General features: G+C 41.5%; 1 protein-coding gene across 1 annotated transcript in view; it reads right to left on the reverse strand.

Moving 5' to 3' along the window:
- LOC308174209 (voltage-gated delayed rectifier potassium channel KCNH1-like) overlaps positions 1-21,987 on the reverse strand; it is a gene marked incomplete at both ends in the record, with an annotated part of 75,228 nt that overhangs the window by 32,935 nt on the left and 20,306 nt on the right. Inside the window, 3 exons of the mRNA XM_080549291.1 lie at positions 2,090-2,289; positions 17,267-17,538; positions 18,085-18,242. Of these exons, the coding sequence (XP_080405417.1) occupies positions 2,090-2,289; positions 17,267-17,538; positions 18,085-18,242 (630 nt within the window). The remainder of the gene's footprint in view (positions 1-2,089; positions 2,290-17,266; positions 17,539-18,084; positions 18,243-21,987) is intronic.

Below are 21,987 nucleotides of genomic sequence, written 5' to 3' on the forward strand. Positions count from 1 at the left end.
ATATGGTAAATGTGACTGTCATGGCACTTCTAGTGTTTAAAGGTATGTTTTTAACCTCATCCACAGTTTTTCTGTGGATCTCCCATCAGATCATCCCATCTCCCATCTCCCATCCCTCATTGTCTCTTAGCTTGTTTTATAGCATTTTTTGTCTAGTGTGTAATATTTGTGATATGTTATATGTGTATATGTTTGTGAATATGTTTTCTGTTTTTGCACCTTCAGAAGAACCACTACAATTTCATTGTATAGGCGACTGTACAAGGACAATAAAGTCTATTCTATTCTATTCTATTCTATTCTATCAGATCCTCTGGCAGTTAAAGACAGTATATACAGTAGCTAGTAAAGTTGGTATTTTTTCAGCAGATCATTTAATGAAAACCAGCTGCGTCTCTAGGGGTCCGAGCTGGAGAGTTGTTACTGTTGTCACAGTAACACAGACAGAAAGACTACTCGGAGGGAGTGGCGATGAAGGATTTCACTCTCCTTCCTTCGTTAATTATCTCTGCTCAAAGGAGCGGAGGGAGAGCAATGTGCTTGGGATTACGGCGTAGGGCTGCTCAGCATTCAAATGTACCGAAACTGGAAACATGTTGCTACGGGAGTTTAAGAGAAGTGCTGCACTAAGATGATTAACAGAGGCTTGAATTCCTATTTGGTCATAGTGTTTTTCGAGTAGCTGCCCCTGTTGAATAATTAGAGTTTCTATCTCTAGTGATTTTAGATCATTAAGCCACATTAAAGAGTGACTCCAGTGGTAAACCCCCAGTCCCTTTTCCATGACAATATTTGCCGAAATGTAAAATGAGGTGTAAGGAAAGCAAATGCAAGTGTGATAAACACACTATGTATACTGTAGCTAGCCAGCTCGAAAGCTGAGAATCAGAGCATGTGAGGAGAGTTGAGCGGTAGGAAAAAAATGCTCCATTATGCATGGAGTCCATTTGGGTCCATTTCTCCACTCCACTCCTGTGTGCTCATTGCTCACAGGGATAATGTTTTACAACGTCATTTTACCTTTTTAATGAGAGTCACCATCTAGTGAACATGTAACTAACATTAACTAGTGAAGGGAAAAAAACGACCATATTTGACACACCAAGGCACCGTTCCAATTGTCTGGCCCGCCATTAAGACATTCACAAAGCTTCACCTTTAAGGGAAGTCACTTCAAAAAAACTCCCAGGTACTTTAACAAGCCTCAACACCACACTTTTGCATTATAAACAAAATGGGGGACCAGTCAATTCCCAGACTGAGGACGATAAACTTTAAGAAAGTATGTGTTAGTATTTATTGCAATGAATTCAACTACCAGGCACTAAATGGTATATATTGGTGCTTTTGTCAATGAACATCGAACAAAGATACTTTCAAGGTCATAACTGCTTGACTCTCGATTGTAAAATAAAGCATGACCATTGTTTGAGAATAACAGTGAGAGAATATCATCACAGTTATGTGAAGTTTCAATCCAGGCTTCAGACTATGTCACATTCAGTTATGTTTCAACATAACAATACCATAGAGATACATCCCAAAAGACAATGGCCCTGATTTATCCAATGCTTGTAGAAGTTATCCTGGATTAAGTGGGAAAATTTAGATACACAAAATTGTTTTCCGCATGCACCAGAAACAACCAGAAATGTCCATAGATTCACACCCACGTCATGTCTTTTGTTTTCATGTGTTTGTAATTCGTGCATAGCATGAAGCAAACAATGCAGTGGGATTGAGCTGGATGGCATTTGTCGAGTTACAATAGATTACAGTGCTTCTTTGTATGTGCTGTTCCTGCTGTATCATAGATTCGTGTGTATGTTCCTTTGACAAATTAGGGCCAATGTTACTGTAAATCATACTAAAATGGACCCTCACTCTGTTGGTATTTTCTATAACCCCCCCTCCCCCCCACCACCACCACACATTGGACCACACAGAAAAATACAAGAACCATAGAGAACCAACTATCAATACACAACCACATTGGACCAGCTAGCTGGGGGAGCTACCGTGCAGGACAGCCAACACAGGGGGGTACAGCATGCAAGGTAATGAATGTCTGGCTTACAGTTTGAGATACCTTTTCAGTATCTATACCCCGTGACATGGACCAGGTGGATGCGATGTAGTCCATCACTCTCTCGCTCAGCCCCTTGGGCACCTGATAGAGTTTGAGGAAGTCACGGACGCTGTTGAGCATCTCGTGGTAGCGGTTTGTGTTGGCATACATTTGCTGGAAAATGGTCGTCACGTTACCGAAGATGGTGGCGTAAAGCAGGGCTGGGAAAGACAAGGAAGATGCAAGGGTAAGTGACGAAAAAGTAGTCAAAGGAAAAAGTATGTCACAGTAAATGATACGACCCATTATAAAGAAACTGGCAACATGCTTCAGAGAATAATTGGGAAAAGTGACAAAGTAACATCAATAATAATAATAATAATAATAATAATAATACTAATACATCTTTAGTGGTCATAGAATCAGTAAAGAATAAAATGTTGGAGCTGAATGGAGCCGATGTAATTATGCCCCTCTGATGTTTCCTCCAGGAAAGTTGTTTACCGTAATAGCAGACAATAGACATGCAGAAAGATGAGGCACCTACAATTTGACGTAATATAGCGCAACTTTATCCACCCCTGACCTCATGGTCCACTGCAACCCCGTCAGCTCAGTTGAATATGTGTGGAATATGTTGTTCTCCATGCTATGTTGTTCTCCATGCTATGTTTTCGTCTCTGCATTAGTATAGTCGTGTGGTCCCAATTCTCCCAGAAGCCGTAATAATTTTTCAAGACTATTATGTATGAGGAAATAGGGAAGCAATCATCGCACTAATGACAAAACTTTAGGTTATTTACATAACCCCCGGTTCTCTGAGTAGCATGAGTGAGTGTCACACCTCCTGCGTGACCTCATCAGAAGCTCAACAACATTGCGCCAGCCCTCATTGGCTGGCACAGATGATGCTCATGTCAGGAGCCGAGGGACCTCCTCTTTTATAAGCCGTAGACACGGCGTCAGTCGTCATTCAAACAAGCACACCTCTTCCTCGCTTCCGTAGCAAGGAGGGTGACCTGGTGAGACTCATGCTATGCTCATGCTACTCAGAGAACCGAGGTTGTGTAAATAACCTAAAGTTCTCTTTCATAGCATTCGTTTTGTGTCTCACTATGGGAAAATACCGACTCCCGGATTGCCAGACATGCCTGCGAAACGACAACTGTCCCCAATGGACCCTCACACACTAGGAACCACGTCCTAAGAGGACTGAATGTGCTAGAGTTGGTGCCGTGACTAAAATCTAGCAAACTAGAATTGGTGCGGCTCTAAAATCTAGCAAACGTGTGGGGCGATGCCCAGCATGCCGCCGCACAAACCTCCTGAATAGAAATCCCCTTAACGAGAGCCCACGAGGTAGCTAAACCACTAGTAGAGTGCGCACGCAAGCCCTCTGGAGGCTGGAGGCCCCTGCTAGAGTAAGCCAGGGCAATAGCCCCCACTATCCAATGGGAAAGATGCTGCTTAGACACTGGCTTTCCCATGTGCGGATTCGCCCAAGACACAAATAACTGGTCACATTTCCTGAAACTCTCTGAGTCCTGTCCAAATAAATACGCAGCGCACAGACAGGACACAAAGTATGCAACCGCCTGTGCTCCTCAGAGGCGAAAGACGGGGAATAGAAGGCAGCCAATTCTATAGGGGAGCAAGAGCTCCTCATTCGGTTCGACAACGGTTCTGAGTTCTGAGTCGGGCGACTCTCCCTCAGCGTTGTACGGCATCTCTCTCTGGGACTAACTGAGAAGCGGTAAGGCCGTTGTCTCCCGGCCTCATCCAGCACCAGGAAACCGATGTCAGAGCTTGATGGAACTAGGTCCGCCCAGCTCGGCCCAGGTATGGCTGGAGACGCCTCTGCGTTAGTCTGTGATGGGAGCGTTTCGGCTGCCCCACACAGGAGCGGATCTTTTCCGGACAGGCTAACCTGGCGGTTTAGCCGTCGGCGGAGAAGTTTAGTGGGGAACGCAAAACACAGTGGATACACTCGTCGGAGTCAACAGCAGCCTGGGCGTGGGAGAGTCCCAGGCATGCCGCACACTTGGAGCGAGTATCCCAGCTAGCCATTTTCTTGCCGCACGGGCACGGTTTCCGGCTAGCCCCAGTTGTACCGGGGTTCATTAGTCTCAACGTTAGCCATTGCTGGCTAGTGGGTTCTAGGCTAGATGCTAGCAGACCTGATAATTCACTGCTGTGATGCTGCTCTACGCCTTATAAAGGAGGAGTGTCCCTCCCCTACTGACATGAGCGTCATCTGTACCAGCCAATGAGGGCTGGCGCAATGTTATTGAGCTTCTGATGAGGTCAGGCAGGAGGCGTTCCATTAGTGAAACTAATGCTATGAAAGAGAACAGATCTTAGCCTCAATACATTTGAGCACTTCCACTATTACAGTACGTAACAGTAGCCCTATTTTCCAGGTAGAGGTACAGTAGCTCTCCACGAGTGAAAAGACAAAGTAACAAACAAGCAGTTTTTCTGGCTGTGGGCAAGTATATGGCTGAAAGAGTGGCAGGTTTTGGGTCAGAATCCCCACTGAGGTGACAGACTGCATCTCCACTTTTAGAGGAAAGGGGCTGAGAGGAGACAGAAACAAAGAACTCTTCTGACAGCAGCTGTCTATCAACATCACATGCTTTGCCAATGAGTGTGACAAGCCATTGGATTACTACGTAGATATCCCTTGATGTTTCCGCCTTGGGGAGTTCGGCCTTTCCTTGCACTTCCTTGCACAGCCTTCAAATATATTATTTTAGAAATTCCCACACTGGATCTGTTAACTGAGATTACATATAAATCGAGTTCATCAAAAAAAATCAGATGGTCAAATAATATGAATATAATTCCTGATTATCTATATGTAATACGTTTCAGATCTGGGGATTTTGTCATATCCCTGCCACTTTACTGTGTTGACATTAAATAATTCAATGAAGTATTTCCACAGTATTCAGTCTAGAATAATTTCTATGCACACCTAGTTGCATTTCAACCGGCCTGACTCTTTCTTTAAATAAACATTGGCATTTATTTATTAAGCACTTGATTTAAAACACTAACTGCCCAGTACAGCTTAATTGGACTTAATAAGACTGTCAAGGAGCTTTCACCTTAAACTCCAAGAAATCTGGACCTCGTCCAGAATGTGGTGATCCAAAGACTACGGGCTAAGAGATTCTACTGAGACAGTAATACTGTAGAGAAACTGCTCTGCTGAGGTTCATTAAGAAAATGCTGATGCATACTCCTGTTCAAAATACTCTATCTTACTGACAGGATGTTATGTAAGCTTCAAAAGGTTAAAAGAGGGCGCTTAGGTGGCGTAGCTGGCTAAGCGCTGACCATGTAACCGCAGGGTCCCCGGTTCGATTCCGGCCGGGGACATATCCTGCATGTCATCCCTCCTCTCTCTCTCACCCATCCTTCCTGTCTAAATCTCTACTATATCTGTCAATAAAATGAAAAATATGAGTGGGACTGCCCCACTCAAAAAGAATAACGGTAAAAAAAACTGTAAAAAGGTTAGCCAACGGACCCCCATGGGCATCCGAAGTGATATAAAGAGTTTACCTCGATCAATTCTCTTCATCGATATCACATTTTTTTCACAACTTTGCATGCTATACGATGCCACCATTTTTTCCCCGAGACGGTAAACACGGCCTAAGTCACATCCAGTTTTCTCCAACTGGAGAATGTGTCATGTCCGGTTTCAACGCCGAATTTCCATACCATTGGTCGGCCAACCCAAAAAAATCCCCCCCCCCCCAGATAAAAATAAATAAATCTGATACATGAGAAAGGTCAAAGGTCAAAGATGGTGCCAAAATATCTCCAAATAGCCTAAACATATAGGTGTCCGCCTAAACATACCTGTACTAAAACAGGTACAAAGTTGCATTTGCTCACATTACTAGCATCGACTTTGGCACAAGTACTAATAAGACCCTGGAGTACCGATTCCTAGATGATTTGGGCTTCGTTATCAGGTTTCCAAGGTGATATTCACTGTAAAAGCTGTTGTTTTTTTAGGCGGAGACTGAATTTGAGTTCTAGCTCTATTTGCTCTGACACAGTAACATATATTTTGATTCTGACACTTCTACAGCCACCCCACAGGTGTTAGCTTTCATTTGATAACAATATCATTATGAAGGCCCTTGTGATTGTGGAGATATTCTATATTCACTGTGGGCATGTCATTTCGAGCAGAAAACCAGAAAAATTAGGTGGATAAGATCTGGTTAAAAGAGAAGCTATTCTGTAGGCTGGCCCTCTATATAACGTTTAACATTAGAGAAATTGAAAATCTTGTGTGATTGCAAAATGTCAGGCCTGGGTCAAATACATACAGTAGGCCTACATTATGTCCAATGCTTTCTGATATGTGGTTTTGTTTGCCTGGTACAATGGAATCATTGCAAGTTCCAAATAGTCCTTAAAGTATAAACTCCAAGCAAAATCAAGCATACCTCAAGTACGTTCTAGTGTTTGACCGCCAGGTCAACAGATTACATTTACTTTCACTTGGAATACAAGTAATGTCCTCATTTTCCGAATGCTAAAATCATGGGAAAACGATTTACTCTGAATGTAAAATGCATAGACACACTGTCCGGTATGGACAATAGCTTGGCGACACACAAATGGAACGAACTAGACATACCTGTCATCATACCTGTATTCATACCTGTCATCATTCAAACCGTACGTCTCTTATGTCTCTACTCCTATGTGAACAAACATGAGGTCCTGAAATACCACTTACTCAGGTGACAGCATCTCTAATTACTCTCCTCCCACTAGTGGCTTTGAAGCACTTAAGCGCTTTCTATACTGCTGAAATGGAAACTCCCTTGATCGCTGCAGGAGATAGAACTTAACGAAGTTTAAACTTAATTTCCCTTTCCCTTCGGAGTGCAGCATGCAGGCTTATATTGATTTGTACGCTCTGCCAACTGCGTTGTGTTAGTTGTGTTATACCATCTGTTTTATCGCAGGGCTTAATGATAAAGTGCTCTCACTATGATCCATAACAGCACACATCACTCCCCCCTGAATATGTCAAATATCAAATCAAAGCAAAGCAAAGGAAACGTTATATAGCATTTTTATACAAACAAATACAATGTGCTTTTCAATGAAAACAAACGACAGAGAATATAACAGGAATTGAGAATCTAATATTGATAACTATATGACTTCTGCAAAGACTATCTATATGAATCACAGCACAGAAAAATGATTGGATTAGATACGCAATACACTACATACTACATCATTGTATCATCTTGAACCTTGAGAATGTACAGGAACTGTTATCCTAGTCAAATAACCTATTTCAATGGGGAGGACAATGAAGGCTGAAGGTTAAAATGGACGTTGAATTGTATTCAGGGCACGCTGGTGCACGTGTGCACATGAGCTCTCACACGCTCACACACACACACACACACACACACACACACACACACACACACACACACACACACCTTCACCTACTTACAGAATCATTGTATAATTGATACTAATTGATACAAGATGAGAAGAACCACCGTAGTTAAATGGACATTTCTCCATGGGCAGACACCCCTTCACTGGGACGGTTGCAGTGGCATGAGTAAGAACCTGTCAAAGCTCTAGTCTGAGCCATTCCTCAAAGTAGCCCAGCCATTGTGAACTCGTTTTTTTTTCCAGAGCACAGGATCAAACACCTCAACTAATAAGAGATTTATGACTGAGGGAACACCCTCCCAAAAGAGACTAGAAGTGTCCATGTTGTATACAGTGGGGTGCAAGAATGTGGGCACCCCTGACCCCTGGTTTAAATGTCTGTTGCAATTAATCTCAATTAAAAAGTGATTGAAAGCAAACCTGAACACTAAATGCTACAAAATTAAACATGACACCTTTTTGCACATTTTAAAGGAAGGTTTATTTTTATTTTTATTTTTCAGTGAGTTTGTAAATGTTTTTAAATGATATAAAAGGAAAAGAGCCCTGTGCAAAAGTTTGGGAACCCTTTTGGATTATTCTTTGTTACCTTTTGAGAAGATGATTACTAAGGCCCAGACCACTATGATTTACTCGTTAGTGCTTCAATAAGTCAGGTGAATATAATTCCAGGTTTGAAATATATATTCTGAAGTAACTCCATGCCTTCTAAAGTATCCGACTGCGGTGGCTGTTGTGTCTGGTGTTAAAAACCATGGGTTCCTCTAAACAGTTGTCCAAGGATAGATAGATAGATAGATAGATAGACTTTATTTGTCATTGCTACAGTACAGGTACCAAACAACGAAATTTAGGAGGGGAGGCACCCCTGGTGTTTAGGAAAGGAAAAAGAAACACATTTGAGAAAAAGCATAGATGCATAAAATCACAAGAAGGTAAGGAGCTGGTTTACATCAATAGAGGCTATGTACACAACCCACTGTACTATACTGCACAGATAGTCAACTAGGGTTGTCATATTTCACAAGAAAGTATTTTTTCACATTATTTTAAAGTGTCACAGTTTGCAGGCTTGAAAATGTACATGTTTGTGCCTCAGCACTAGCTGCCATACAATCCGTCCGGACTGTCCTGGGCCCAGAACTTAGGCCTTTTCTGTGTTCAGGGCCTTGACGGCCCTGTGGTAGAAGCTGTCCTTCAGTCTGTTTGTCTTAGCGGCCGGGGTCCTGTACCTCCTGTTCGAGGGCAGCTTGACAAAGTGTTCGTGCCCAGGGTGGGTCGGGTCCTTGGAGATCTTGGAGGCCCTCCTGAGACAGCGTGTTTTGTACAGCTCCTCCAGAGAGGGGAGGGGGGCGCCGGTGATCTTCTGTGCTGTTCTCACGACTCTCTGTAGATCGCTTCTCTCCGCTGCCGTGCAGCTGTGGAACCAGTTGGAACCAGTTGGAACCAGTTGGAGATGCCGAAGGATGTCAGAATCAAGATAGTTCACTTCCACCATCAAGGAGAAGGCTACAAAAAACTCTTGCAATGTTTCAAACTACTAATTTCCACTGTCAGAAACATCATCAGAAAATGGAAAATAAATGGAACAATTGAAGTCAAGGCAAGATCTGGAAGACCAAGAAAATGTTCAGATAGAATGGCCCGAGACAGGGCTGGACTGGGACAAAAATTAAGCCCTGGCATTTTTGGCCCAGACAGGCCCACCCCAATCGGTCGGACCACACCCACCAGCACAAAAATACTTGCCTTATATACTCGTCTTATTTACTGTGCTGTACAGTCATATGACAAACTGTAGTATTCCCCCAAACCACTACAAAGACGACTACATACAGTAAGCAATGGTACCAGTGCAAGTAGACCAGTGTACTCAGTGATCAGATTCCAGAGCGAATTTACGAACGCAGCCTTGTTGTTCTAGATTTTTCCATTATCAACCTATCATTGCGCTTTAGAGTAAAACAAAGCACGCAACTGTCGCATCTATCTTTTCATGGCAACTCTACATTGTGATTTACAAGGGATATTAACTAATATTAAGTAATATTATTACTTGGTTACATTTTGCAATTGATCCGCGGTACACATGCGTGCCGAACCGTGGGGGGCGATCCGTTACACCCCTACACAGCTACCTATATTTTCCTTACCGGGTCAACGGTTACAGCAGTGGCGTAGCGGACGGGCCCGCAAGCGACGCACCGCGGGGGGGGCCCCAGCCACTAGGGGGCCCCCTAACATTGGATCCCCTTATTATTATTATTTTTTTTTTATATATATAATTTAAAAAAATATAAAACAAAGAAAATAAGTGGCCCTTCATTGTGTCAACCTTAATTTTAATATATAGGCCTATATTAAAAAATATATACATAGTTAGACGTATCCAATAGCAACATGACTTTGACGTCACACATAGGCAGCGAGACACAAGGAAAATGAGCAAGCGAAAATACAATACAAAGTACAATAAGCATTCTTTAGGTGGTGATAGATTCTCTATTCGGACATTATAGCCGCTATATGTGGGACTGTCGGTCCGATATTGTAAAAAAATCTAATAAAAAATTTATGTTTACGGAAGTACATGTCTCAAGTATTATCTCGGCGGTTAGTCGAGTGAAAGAAAAACAACATACAGATGATAATTCACACAATATAATACCACGAAAGCGTACAGCACTAAACAATAACATTTATTTGGGCAGCATCATACTCAAACTCAGGCAGAAAGGCAGGGTCCGGCCAGGTTCACAGTCACAGGCTGTCAGTGCATCATACAGGTACATAATTCAGCATGGTTAGGCTATATATAGCTGTTTCTTTTTCTATTCTACTATTCTATTCTATTCTACTTCTGCTGTCTGCGTCTCCCTGGGTATTCCTAGACCAGATGGCAAACAGTAAAGAAATGCCACAATATAGCAGGACTTAAGAAACGAGATGTCCAACAAAGGATTTGACAAACCCTGGCCAATTTTACGCAACAAGTAGACTCTGATGCAGCGGAGACAGGGTTGCCAGATTGGCTGGTTTTTGGTGTACTATTCTACTTGTTTGTACCTTTTGCTAAATCAAGCATTTAGAATGTAGAGTGCATTGCGAAATTTCGCAACGTCAATAACGCATCGGCCTCTAAAAAACGCCCGTTTTTTTTTTTTTTTTTTTTTACTCCGTTGCGAAAGGGCCCCCGCCGCCACCTTGCGGGGGGGCCCCGGGATTTTGCGCTACGCCACTGGGTTACAGGCTGACTCGGCCCCGCTTCTTCTGTATCCTCTCTATCCTCTGTATCTGTACCCTGCTCCCGCTCCTCCCTGCCAGCCTCCTCTTCAACCTGTTGCTGTTGCTGCTGTGGTAAACTTGAGGGTGCAGCAAACATGTCCCTAATGTTTACACATTTGGCAGCATCTGCCTCGAGTTTCTTCTTGTTTTTCTCCCTAAGTTTTTCCCAGCCTCCCTTCCGTTTTAGTGTGCTTTTGCGCTCCATCTCTCTCAGTATCTATCTAGTAACTATCCAGGCTAACTACATTTATTTTGCCAGCCGGCTCGGCCCAAAACTACCGCGAAACTGAGACGGAGGACTGGTGCTGCGTGCGTGCGTGACCCCTGACCCCCCCCCCCCCTTCTCTCTGTTGATTGGGCCAGCCCAGTGTCTGTATAAAAAATTGACCAATGGGCCGCTGTCCCTGATTTATGGGCCGTTCAATGGCAGCTTTCGATTTATGGGCCGTTCGATGGTAGCTTTCGGCCGGGCCGGCTGGTAAAAAAAATAATGTAAAAAAATAAAAGCAACTTTTTTTTTTTTTTTTTTTGTTTTTTTGCCGGTCGGCAAAGATGCCGGTATTGCCGGTATGCCAGATGGCCAGTCCAGCCCTGGCCCGAGATTGCAAAAGAGCTGCAAAAAAGAGTAGCAGACACCGGTCTAGTTGTTTACAGGACAACAATACAGCGTACCTTAAACAACAAAGACCTACATGGCAGAGTATGCAAAAGAAAACCTTGAGAAACCTGAAGCCTATTGGAACAATGTGCTTTGGACTGACAAAACCAACATTTTACTTTTTTTTTTCTAATGTTCGATGATCAGCCCAGAAATTAAAGTTGAAGAGAGGTTGGGTATTCCAGCAAGACCCAAAGCATACCTCAAAATCAAGAAGAAAAGGCTGAAGAATATTTCTGAGCTCGAGGTGTTCTGCCAGGACGAATGGGGGAAAATTCCCAAAACAAGAATTGAAAGACTTTTTAGCCGGCAAGCTGTTATAGTTGCCCGAGGAGGAGTTACAAAGTACAACATGTTTAACTTTTTCCTTGTTTTATTATTTTGAAACTGTAAAAAGTTAAAAATATGTTTAACTTTGTACCATTTAAAGCTTAGGTTTGCTTCTTTTCACTTAGATAATTGTAAAAGGCATTTTGACTAGGGGTGCCCACATTTTTGCACCCCACTGTATAACATGGCAACATGATTGCTTACAGAGAAATATACTCATTATTTGAAAAGCCATAGAATAGCAACATCATTTCTTAATAATGGTACATGGTCTTGGAATCCCAAAGTAACTACAAGTTAATCTATTTGCAATAATTAATAGTACTCTTAATATTTAAATCTAAGCTAAAAACCTTCATGTTTTGCAGCAGTTATGATTAAACACAAACACTTCTATCAATGTCTTTTTATTACTATAGTCTTATGTTTTATCTATTTACTTCTTATATTTGCTCTTATTCATTGTAACTATTTTCTTACTATGCTGCTCTTGCTGTATTTTCAAATAATGTATGTAAAGCACTTTGAATTGCCCCTGTTGTATGAAATGTGCTATACAAATAAACTTGCCGTGCCTTGCCTTGCCTTACTCTCACCATGAAGTGTTACCAAATATTGTTTTAAGCTTTATTTCAAGAGTTTTGCTACGTCCTCATTCCACCCATTAGTGCATCGCACATTATATTGTTGTTATACTAACAATGGAATGATGATCACTTTACTTACTTTAATGATTTAGGACATAAGAAGTCTATCATAAAGTGGCATGTCAACATGTAACATATACTGTTGTTAAGTATACTGGTATGCACCTGATAGAGTTATAACAGATTAGTTATAGCTTTATGATTAGTTATAACAGATGCTATAAGCCTTTAGCTACAGCTAGAAATGTTTTCCTTAGTGGACAACTAACACGACTGTCCCAATGCATGTGTGGAATGATGCTGTCTTGACATTCAGTGACTAAAGATGCCATGCTGAAGACTTGGACAGGATAGGGATAAAGAACTGCACATTTATTCCCTAATAAACTTCAGATGGTTATGGACATGATAAACAGACTCTACATACTAGTGGTCACATTACTTACTAACACAAGTTAATATTATGTTATAATTGATTCGCTCATGCCTGCATGAAACTCATCCCTGATCCTAGGTTCCAATGGCATGGAATATGATGTTGATGACTCTAGTCTACTAGTGTTATATGTGTTGTATATAGTGTTGGACTATACACAGTAACATCAAAGTTAGCTCTATGTGAAAACTTGGTCACCAGTATGTCCTGCTGTGTTAACAGAAATGTTAACACACAAAATTACATTGAGTAAAATAGGAAGAATGAGAATAGTGTATCAATACAAAATAATCAATGTAATAGTTCAAAGAAACATTCAACTTTCACCATAAGTGCTCGCAGGCCTAAACCAAAACTCAAAGAATGTATTTCTGTTTTCTCCTTGAATACCTTTCCAACAGAAAGACCAGCATTACAATGGCATACAAAAACAAAGTGTGTTATCAACAGGCAAGGTACGGTATCCTCAGAAACATATCTGCATACATCTGCATGCCTGCTTCTACGATATCGTCAGAAGCAGGCATGACCATCTGTAGTGCTCCAGGCTAAAAGAGGAGTGCATTGATCATCATTCACACTAGTACAAGCACATCATGTCTCCTGTCTCCAAGATACCCTACAATGCCATCTTATGTAATGTTATGTTAAGTTATGTTTATAACAGCTGTTATGACGTACAGTTCAGAAGTCAGTATTGGCTCACATTTTTTATTTATTATGATACACAATAAGGTAATATTTTTTTTAATCAATTATTGTAAAAGAAAGCCTCACAACAACATGAACATGCTTTCTGTCTATTTACTGGTCCCAATAAATGAGATGCCAGAGACAGCCAGAGTATGCATGCTGTGCACCATTTGAAGCATGTGGCAGAATACTAAATCATCATGTTGGCATGTTGTCACTGGCTCCGTTTGAAGATGAAGATCAGACACTATAAAGGTCCATGTGACTGTCGTAATGTGCCTACATCCTCTCTAGCATTGAGCTCTCACACAAACTTTACTCTCTTTCACTCACTTCTTGATATGATGACATTGATGTGTCACAGCTGTAGAGGAGTATGGAGTTGCAAACTGCCCGGGTAAACATATATTATTGTGTCTATGTGTCCTTGTTTGGGAGAATCCTCCTGAGAATTATGACTACCCTTTGCAACCCTATTACACATTCTCATTTCTGAACATTGCTTCTAATAATTTGTCTTTATCAATACCCCTTCCTCATGTTGCTATTCATGTCAGGCATTTAACACTAGGACAGCCGTGCCATGTTCACCACTTGTAAATTAGCCTGCCTCCTGCACAGAAAAACTGCAAAATAGCTTTATACTAGCTTATCCTGATGTGATTTAGAAAATGTAAGGATACTGGGTGGTAGAACGCACATTTCTAGGAAAGGTTTTGAAAGGAGGGTCCTGAAATCAGTCACCTGTACTGCATCAGTAGTGATGTTTTTGGGGGGGAAACAGCTTGGATGCTCAATGCAACCACAGTAGAGAAATCATTTCTGAGCTAACTGACAACATTCATGATTTACTGTATGCCATGTGCCTAAAGTGCATCATTTCAGCTTTCATCAAATCTTGGATCTGACTTGCTTAGACGTCCTTATATCAGACATATGTTTGATCATTCTGAAGTCCCCCTAGCTTGTATGGAAGTTTGCAGGAGATAAGCCATAGCAATGCTTGGATAGGAAGGTAACACCTGGAGTGTGTGTGGATCAAAGGCATTGCTCTGTGAAGTGTTCAGTCTCTTGGCAATGCGGTCCTGCGGTCCTAATTAGCCCTGCTGGACTGGATGAGGGAACAAGCCACCCTCATCTTTTAATCATTATGAGAAGACGATACTGTATAGCAGTAATCTGTGTGTGGGTGGGTGGGTGGGTGTGTGTGTGTGTGTGTGCTTGTTCGGCACATTTTGCATTTGCTTGGGGATGTCTATGCAATACCGTTAGTTTTTCAGCAACCAATGCATTTTCCAAATTGAGATTGAGAGGTGTGACACCTACAGTATGTGTGACTTATGATTAAAGCTGCATTTCTATTTCCACTTCAGAATCTGAATTCTTTAGACATCTTTAGAATTCTACAGTACCGGTATATTGGCACGATCCAATTATCTGTCATGGTAAGCTAAGTGGGTAAATGGGGGAGTGGCTTGCCTGTTGGCGGGTGTTATTTAAATAGTGTTTATTTCCTACCTGAGAGAAAGAAGTGAGGAGGTGATTGAGAGACATTGAGATGCCATATCGAAAGAGACGCATAAGCCATACCCCCGCTACCACCTACCTGGGTGCTGTCATCACCCTGAGCTAGCCTACACACCTGCTACCACCTACCTGGGTGCTGTCATCACCCTGAGCTAGCCTACACACCTGCTACCACCTACCTGGGTGCTGTCATAACCCTGAGCTAGCCTACACACCTGCTACCACCTACCTGGGTGCTGTCATAACCCTGAGCTAGCCTACACACCTGCTACCACCTACCTGGGTGCTGTCATAACCCTGAGCTAGCCTACACACCTGTCTCCGGCCTCGGCCATGTGTGGGGTACATGCAGATCTGTTGGGTCGTGTGTGTGAGAGAGAGAGAGAGAGAGAGAGAGAGAGAGAGAGAGAGAGAGAGAGAGAGAGAGAGAGAGAGAGAGAGAGAGTGAGAGAGAGAGTGAGAGTGTTTGTGCAGATTTCACTTTTTGTCAGATAATCTATCACTTCATCAATACTATCATCTTCTAAATCAGGTCTTCCTCATTGTTGCTTTGTCAGTATGATCGTGTCTTAGCTGGTACCCACAAACAACTGGCTTTTTAGAAGATAGTTTTTATACAGTTGTCAGAAACCAAATGCCCCAGGCCAGTAGTTGCCATAGCAACAGGACCGCTGTATAGTCCCCTATCAATGATGTGGTATTGTGCTGCCAAAACATTCACAGTGTACAGTAAAAATAGAACAGTGACAGGGCATCCTCATAAATAATTAACAATCAAGGATTCAACTGGATAACACCATAGAGTAATTCCACTTGCATTACAGTGCAATTCCAATATATTTGGATTCAATAGAATTTGATTCAAGTGACTTCCAACTCTAGTGAAAGCTCAGCGAGGAACCAATTTAATTTATAAAAGAAACATCTGATTCAAATGGTTAGTGTTAGGGTTAGGGTAGGGTATGAAATGGTTCTTAATCTATTTTGGGAACAGTTAAATGTGTTTGCAGTGAAATACTTTGTGTGATCTGGATATATAGTGCAATGCCAGCGATGCAGAGAGTTAAAACGCAACTCCCAGCGATGCAGAGAGTTAAAGCGCATAATGAGCTCATTAATTCTTACCATGGCTCTTCAGTTTCACTGGAGCCCAATGGGGCCCGATGGAGGAATAATATATATATATATATATATATATATATATAGTGTCTTCTAGAATGATTTTTAACCCTTAAAGTGTCAGTTTAGGATTTTGGATGTTATACCTCATTTTCCACTTGCTTGGAGTGTTGTAGAGTGTTGATGTCATTTCTGGTCAAAGCCACATTCTTGAACAACTATTATAATATTATAAGCTATATAGTGCAAGCTATACAGGGCTCAAAAGACCGCTATCTGTTTAACTACGTAAAAACATCTCCACAAGAAATTCTACAGCCATATGTGACACAGTCTGATCATTTTGGTCCGCATGTCGGCAACCAATCAAAATGTTCAGACTTTTCTTTTGTTGTTATGAATCACAAACACAAACTCGCTAGTCAAGCCAAAATACTGCAACGAAATGGATTCGGTGGGTAATCACCACAGCTACCTAGTTAACTAGAACACTACTTTACATTGTTAGCAGGCTCACAAAACAAGCTGTGTTAGTTGACTATCAATGTGTCACATATTATGTATTGTGGCCTACATGCATGTCAATTTTTTTGGGTTATATGGTTATTTCCGCTATTTCAAGAATAACGGTATATTATTCAAATTGAGAAGACTTCCTGATTTGTAAACCAAAATCCTGAACTGACCCTTTAAACAACACGTCATGAGGGCCGTGGGAGGCCAGGGGATTGATTCAGGAACATATGAAGAGCATAGGGTGAAACGGCTATAGGTCACAAATGGGAATCCACACCCCTTGTTTTGTGGAAAGCTGCTGGGTCCTGCCTTTGACACTGTGCACAAATAAACGAAATAAGTATTTATATAAATAAAGTATATATATATATTTCTAAAAGCATATACTGTATATCAAGCACGACATTCATATGGGAATTAAACCTCTGTTACAATACAAAAAGTATTTAATAAACAGGAGTCGCTAATGTGTGATGTGTAACGTGTGCAAAACGATCACTTTAAGAAAAGAAAACAGGGTTCTTCTCACTCACATCCGATCATCATCATAGCCACGGCGAAGATCTTCTCTCCGTCAGTGGTGGGGGCGATGTTCCCGAAGCCGATACTGGTGAGGCTGGTCATGGTGAAGTAGAGGGAGGTGATGTAAACGGAGTCCTTGTTAGGCCCGCCCTCCCACTTCCCCGAGCCGCTGGTGTTGAAGTGGTACGGCGTCCCGACCGTCTCGCCCAGCATGAAGAGCCAGCTGTCGGTCCGCACCACGTTGGTGTCCTCGTCTATGACCTCATAGTCTCCGATGCTGTACCTGTTGTGTTTAGACAAAGAACCACTTTGTATCAAACGTGACACGTTCTAGTGTTTTGGTCCGCAACCAATCAATCCGCAACCAATCAAAATGTTCTGACTTTTCTTTTGAAACACGTTTGAACTACGTTTCAACATTGTTGAGAATCACAACACAACAACTCGCTAGTCAAGCCAAAATACTGCAACGCAATGGATTCGGTGTGTAATCCCCACTGCTACCTAGTTAACTATAACACTACTTTACAGGCTCACAAAACAAGCTGTGTTAGTTGACTAGCGATGTGTCAGTGATTTTCAACAATGCGGAAATGTATTCACATTTTTCGAAAGAAAAGTCTGATCATTACATCAGATCTCGATATGAGAACATGTCACAAATTTGCTTGTTGGTAGGATTAAAAGATTCAGTGCAATCTTTGAGCAAGCAAAGTGAGGGTTTATGGACGAATCCTGAAATTCTGAGAGATTCACATGTGTCGGTTGGGTTTAAATGATGCACTGATGTCAATTTGGGTGAAATTTGGGTGAAAAGATATAACAGTACCATATGCATGCCAGCCAGTGGGCAGCTAGGCCGAAGACACACACCAACAGGACCAGGACGGCTGCCCCATACTCAATGTAGTGGTCCAGCTTGCGGGCCACACGGCCCAAACGGAGCAACCGGACCACCTTAAGAGAGCTGAACAGACTGCTGATCCCCTGGGAGAGAGATAGAGAAAGAGAGGGACAGACAGACAGAAAGATTGGGGGTAAGGGGAGAGACAAAAAAGAGGAGAGAAAGTGGAAGATGCAAAGAGACAGAGATGGGCCGTTGGTTCTTTGAAAACACTGGGCCGGTTCACTGAGGGCCTGGTTCACTAAGGGCCTGGTCCACTGAGGGTTTGGTTCAGTAAGGGTGTTGCAACAGGTTTGTTTCTTAAAATATGAGATAAAACACTCAAAACATAACTGGAACAGAACACAGGAAACTCCTTCCCTTTCTTAACCTTTATGTTTACCAGTTTTCTATGTTTAATTTCCTTTGGGAAGAAAACGGCGCAATTTGTACCCTGGTGCAAACGATGAATGAATCAGGCCCTGAGTTGAGTGTGAAACTTGACAGATGCAATTAATATTGACTGTATTGCAACTGGATCCAGATTGTCGTAACTAACTTGACTACAGTTATAATATATACTATTATATACTAGTCAAAATGCATTCACCCAGTCCTTTTCCATCTTCATGTAGGTAGAGTATGTGTGTTTAGCTCATTCATTGCACGCAAAAGGAGAATGAAGACTTTTTCCCAGTCTGAACAGTATAGGAGCTACTACTTCACCGGTAAACATTAGGATTAATATAGCTTCAGTCTTTTGAGATCCTACAGAAAACCTTGGATTAGTTCCAACATGTGTGTGCATGTTTGTGTGTATACTGTGTGGGTACATACCGAATGTCTGTGTTGGCAGAGTGTGTATTCTTTAGATCATTCTTAATCCTATCCATGTGTTATTATCTCTGCATATGGTAATGTGTAGTCAAGCAGGATTGGCAAGGGCCTCATTAGTCCTGGCCTTACTCCCAATCACAATCTCCTTCTGAATGTGTAACAGAACAAGGGTCCCCAGTCAAATTAATTGATTGACGGTGTCTCTGGGATAAGTCGAAGTAACATTATTTCCATACTGCAAGAATGTACATTTTGAATAGATGCAAAGGGTTGGTTATTATTATTATTATTGGTTACTATTTTTGACACTTACATTTTGTCATGAACTGCAGGAATGGCCGTTTGTATTTCTTTACCCGACACAACAATTATGTTCAATGTAAAAAGAAAAGAAAGTTGATGGCATTCTAATTTCAACAGACTTTCTCACAGTCGTCTCACTGTTGTACTTTTACTGTCACACCTACGACTTTGATGTTCCTTTGGTGCCAGAACACACCACCATCTGGCCCTGTCTGCAAACTAATAGGATTTGTACTTTGTCTCAATACATACTGGTAACAGTTCCAAATAATTCAATAATCTTAGCAAACCAGCAATTAGTTCATTATCCTACACTGTGCAGGAACAATTATATTCTAAAATGATTAGCAGTAGAAATAGTTTGGTTTGTTTCATTGTCTATATATTCTTATTGAATTGGGTCTAAAAGTGAAAAACACCGTAATGGGCATTCTCCAACATTCAGGATGGATTGATTCTTTTTATATCTTTACTTTGTGAAATAACCTATCATCGCATATATTATAAGTAGATAAGTGGCCTCTGCAAATGTACCTGAAAAACATTTCTAAGCTGGTCAACATCCTGTGAATGATTATACAGTAGTTCTATAAAATATCATTGTTTTTATTGACAATGGATGTCATGAAAAGAGATCAATTTAATTTAACACTAACTTAATCCTCTGATTTAATACACAACATTTGCTAAAACAGGACAACATCACACGCAGACACACATGACAGACCATACATTTATACAGATATGTTTATAGAAATGAATATGAATGAGAAGTGTATGTTTATGTGTTTGGTGTGAGTTCCCAGTTCAGGTATGTACCCTCAATTGCAGGCAGTGGCGGACTCAGGCTGTTTGAAGGGGCGAAAAGAAAAAAAGGGCACCTACTGCACAACATGGGACCCCATCAGTGCACATGGTCAAGTTTAGACCATTGGAAGGGCAGCCAATAGGGCACATCCTCTAATTTCGCCACTCAAAAGGGCACTTTAGTGCGACATTTTTCAACTGTGGAGGCACATGGTCAAGTTTAGACCATTGGAGGGGCACCAATAGGGCACGTCCTCTCATTTTTGCCACTCAAAAGGGCATTTTTGCCACTCAAAAGGGCATTTTTGCCACTCAAAAGGGCACTTAAGCGAGACGTTTTTCAACCGTGGGGGCACCAGGAGGGGCGGTCGCCCCCCCTGCCCCCCCCCCCCCCCTGAGTCTGCCAGTGATTGCAGGTATTTCCCCCTCTGTGGGAATTCAGTATGTGTCTGTTTATCTACCGTAGTACCCATGTATGAAACTCTATGTTTATCTAGTACCCATGTATGAAACTCTATGTTTATCTAGTACCCATGTGTGAAACTCTATGTTTATCTAGTACCCATGTATGAAACTCTATGTTTATCGTTATTATCTATTTGGACTCAAACCAACTGAATAGAACTAAGTTCTAGGATGAAAGGCCTACTTGAGTGACAGCTCGGTGGTTCCAGTTCTTCAGGTCCCATATATAAACACAGGCAGAGGAGGGGCCATGCAAACGGAACAGGGGATGAGGAAGAAAAGAAAGAAGTGAAGTGAGCATGGTCAAACAGAAGAGAAGAGATATACATTCAATCAAATTTAAAAAAACATGATGAATTCAAACATGTGCCACTAGAAGAGATAGTAGAAATCATAATTATGTTAAAGAAAAAAACAGCATAACAAACAATGTGTGACAACAAGATAAAGAGTCAAAGCCACACTGTAAGATGTGCATATTGCCAAAGCGTGGGATACTTGGACACCAGAACAATGATTGATTGACACCAGAACAATGATTGATTGACACCAGAACAATGATTGAAATGATTTCAAGAGATGTTAACATGCAGATAGCACTTTATGTGCTACAATAGCCATTTGAAGCTTTGATTATGTTTGAACATGTTAACAAAATTATACTACTACTATAACTACAACAAAAACACAAACAATGACGAACGTAATGTTTTGGGCATCATATGGTAAGGCAGTTGTACTAATCTTATTAAGGTGTCAATAATAATTTTTTCACCAAAACCAAGGGATGGTTTTCATTATTTTGAAATCATTCTACAGATTGTGCTTTAGGAGACAACAAAATCAGTCTGTTAGTCTTTTTCAGTGATGATGTTTAGCAAATTGCAGATGCATGTTACTACCACATAATGTATGTAATCATAGTGTCAAGAGCTACTATACACATTTATATTGAGCTTTGTAAATGATTTCTATGACATTAGATTTACTCTTTGAATGGGCTCTATTGGGCAGGCTTGTCCCATGTAGAATAGAAAATATGACATGTTTACCAGCAACATCATATTCTTCCCCACTAAAAAAGTTAAAAACGGACATGTAGAACGTGAGGCTACGTTGATTCAAAATGACAGAAACAAATGTGTTTCCCTTTTCACTGGTCAGACAGACAGACAGACAGACAGAGCCCTGACTGTGAATGTCCTGGTGTCTGTGAGCTGTCAGCAGTCACTGTGCTGAGACACTGAAAGACTAGAATGGAGCAAATTGCTGGACCTGCAAATATATGGCGCCACTCATGGCCACAGCATTTGACATCGTCCTGTATGACACCAAATGGCCTTCACGAACGAATGGTTCACTAAGTGATGCTCCTGAGCAATATGTCCGGCTACAAAATGCTTCTACAGCACGTTACATACATGCACACACTCATGC

The sequence above is a fragment of the Nansenia antarctica genome (assembly GCF_963989245.1).
Source record: "Nansenia antarctica genome assembly, chromosome: 19".
In the NCBI taxonomy this organism is placed as follows: Eukaryota; Metazoa; Chordata; class Actinopteri; order Argentiniformes; family Microstomatidae; genus Nansenia; species Nansenia antarctica.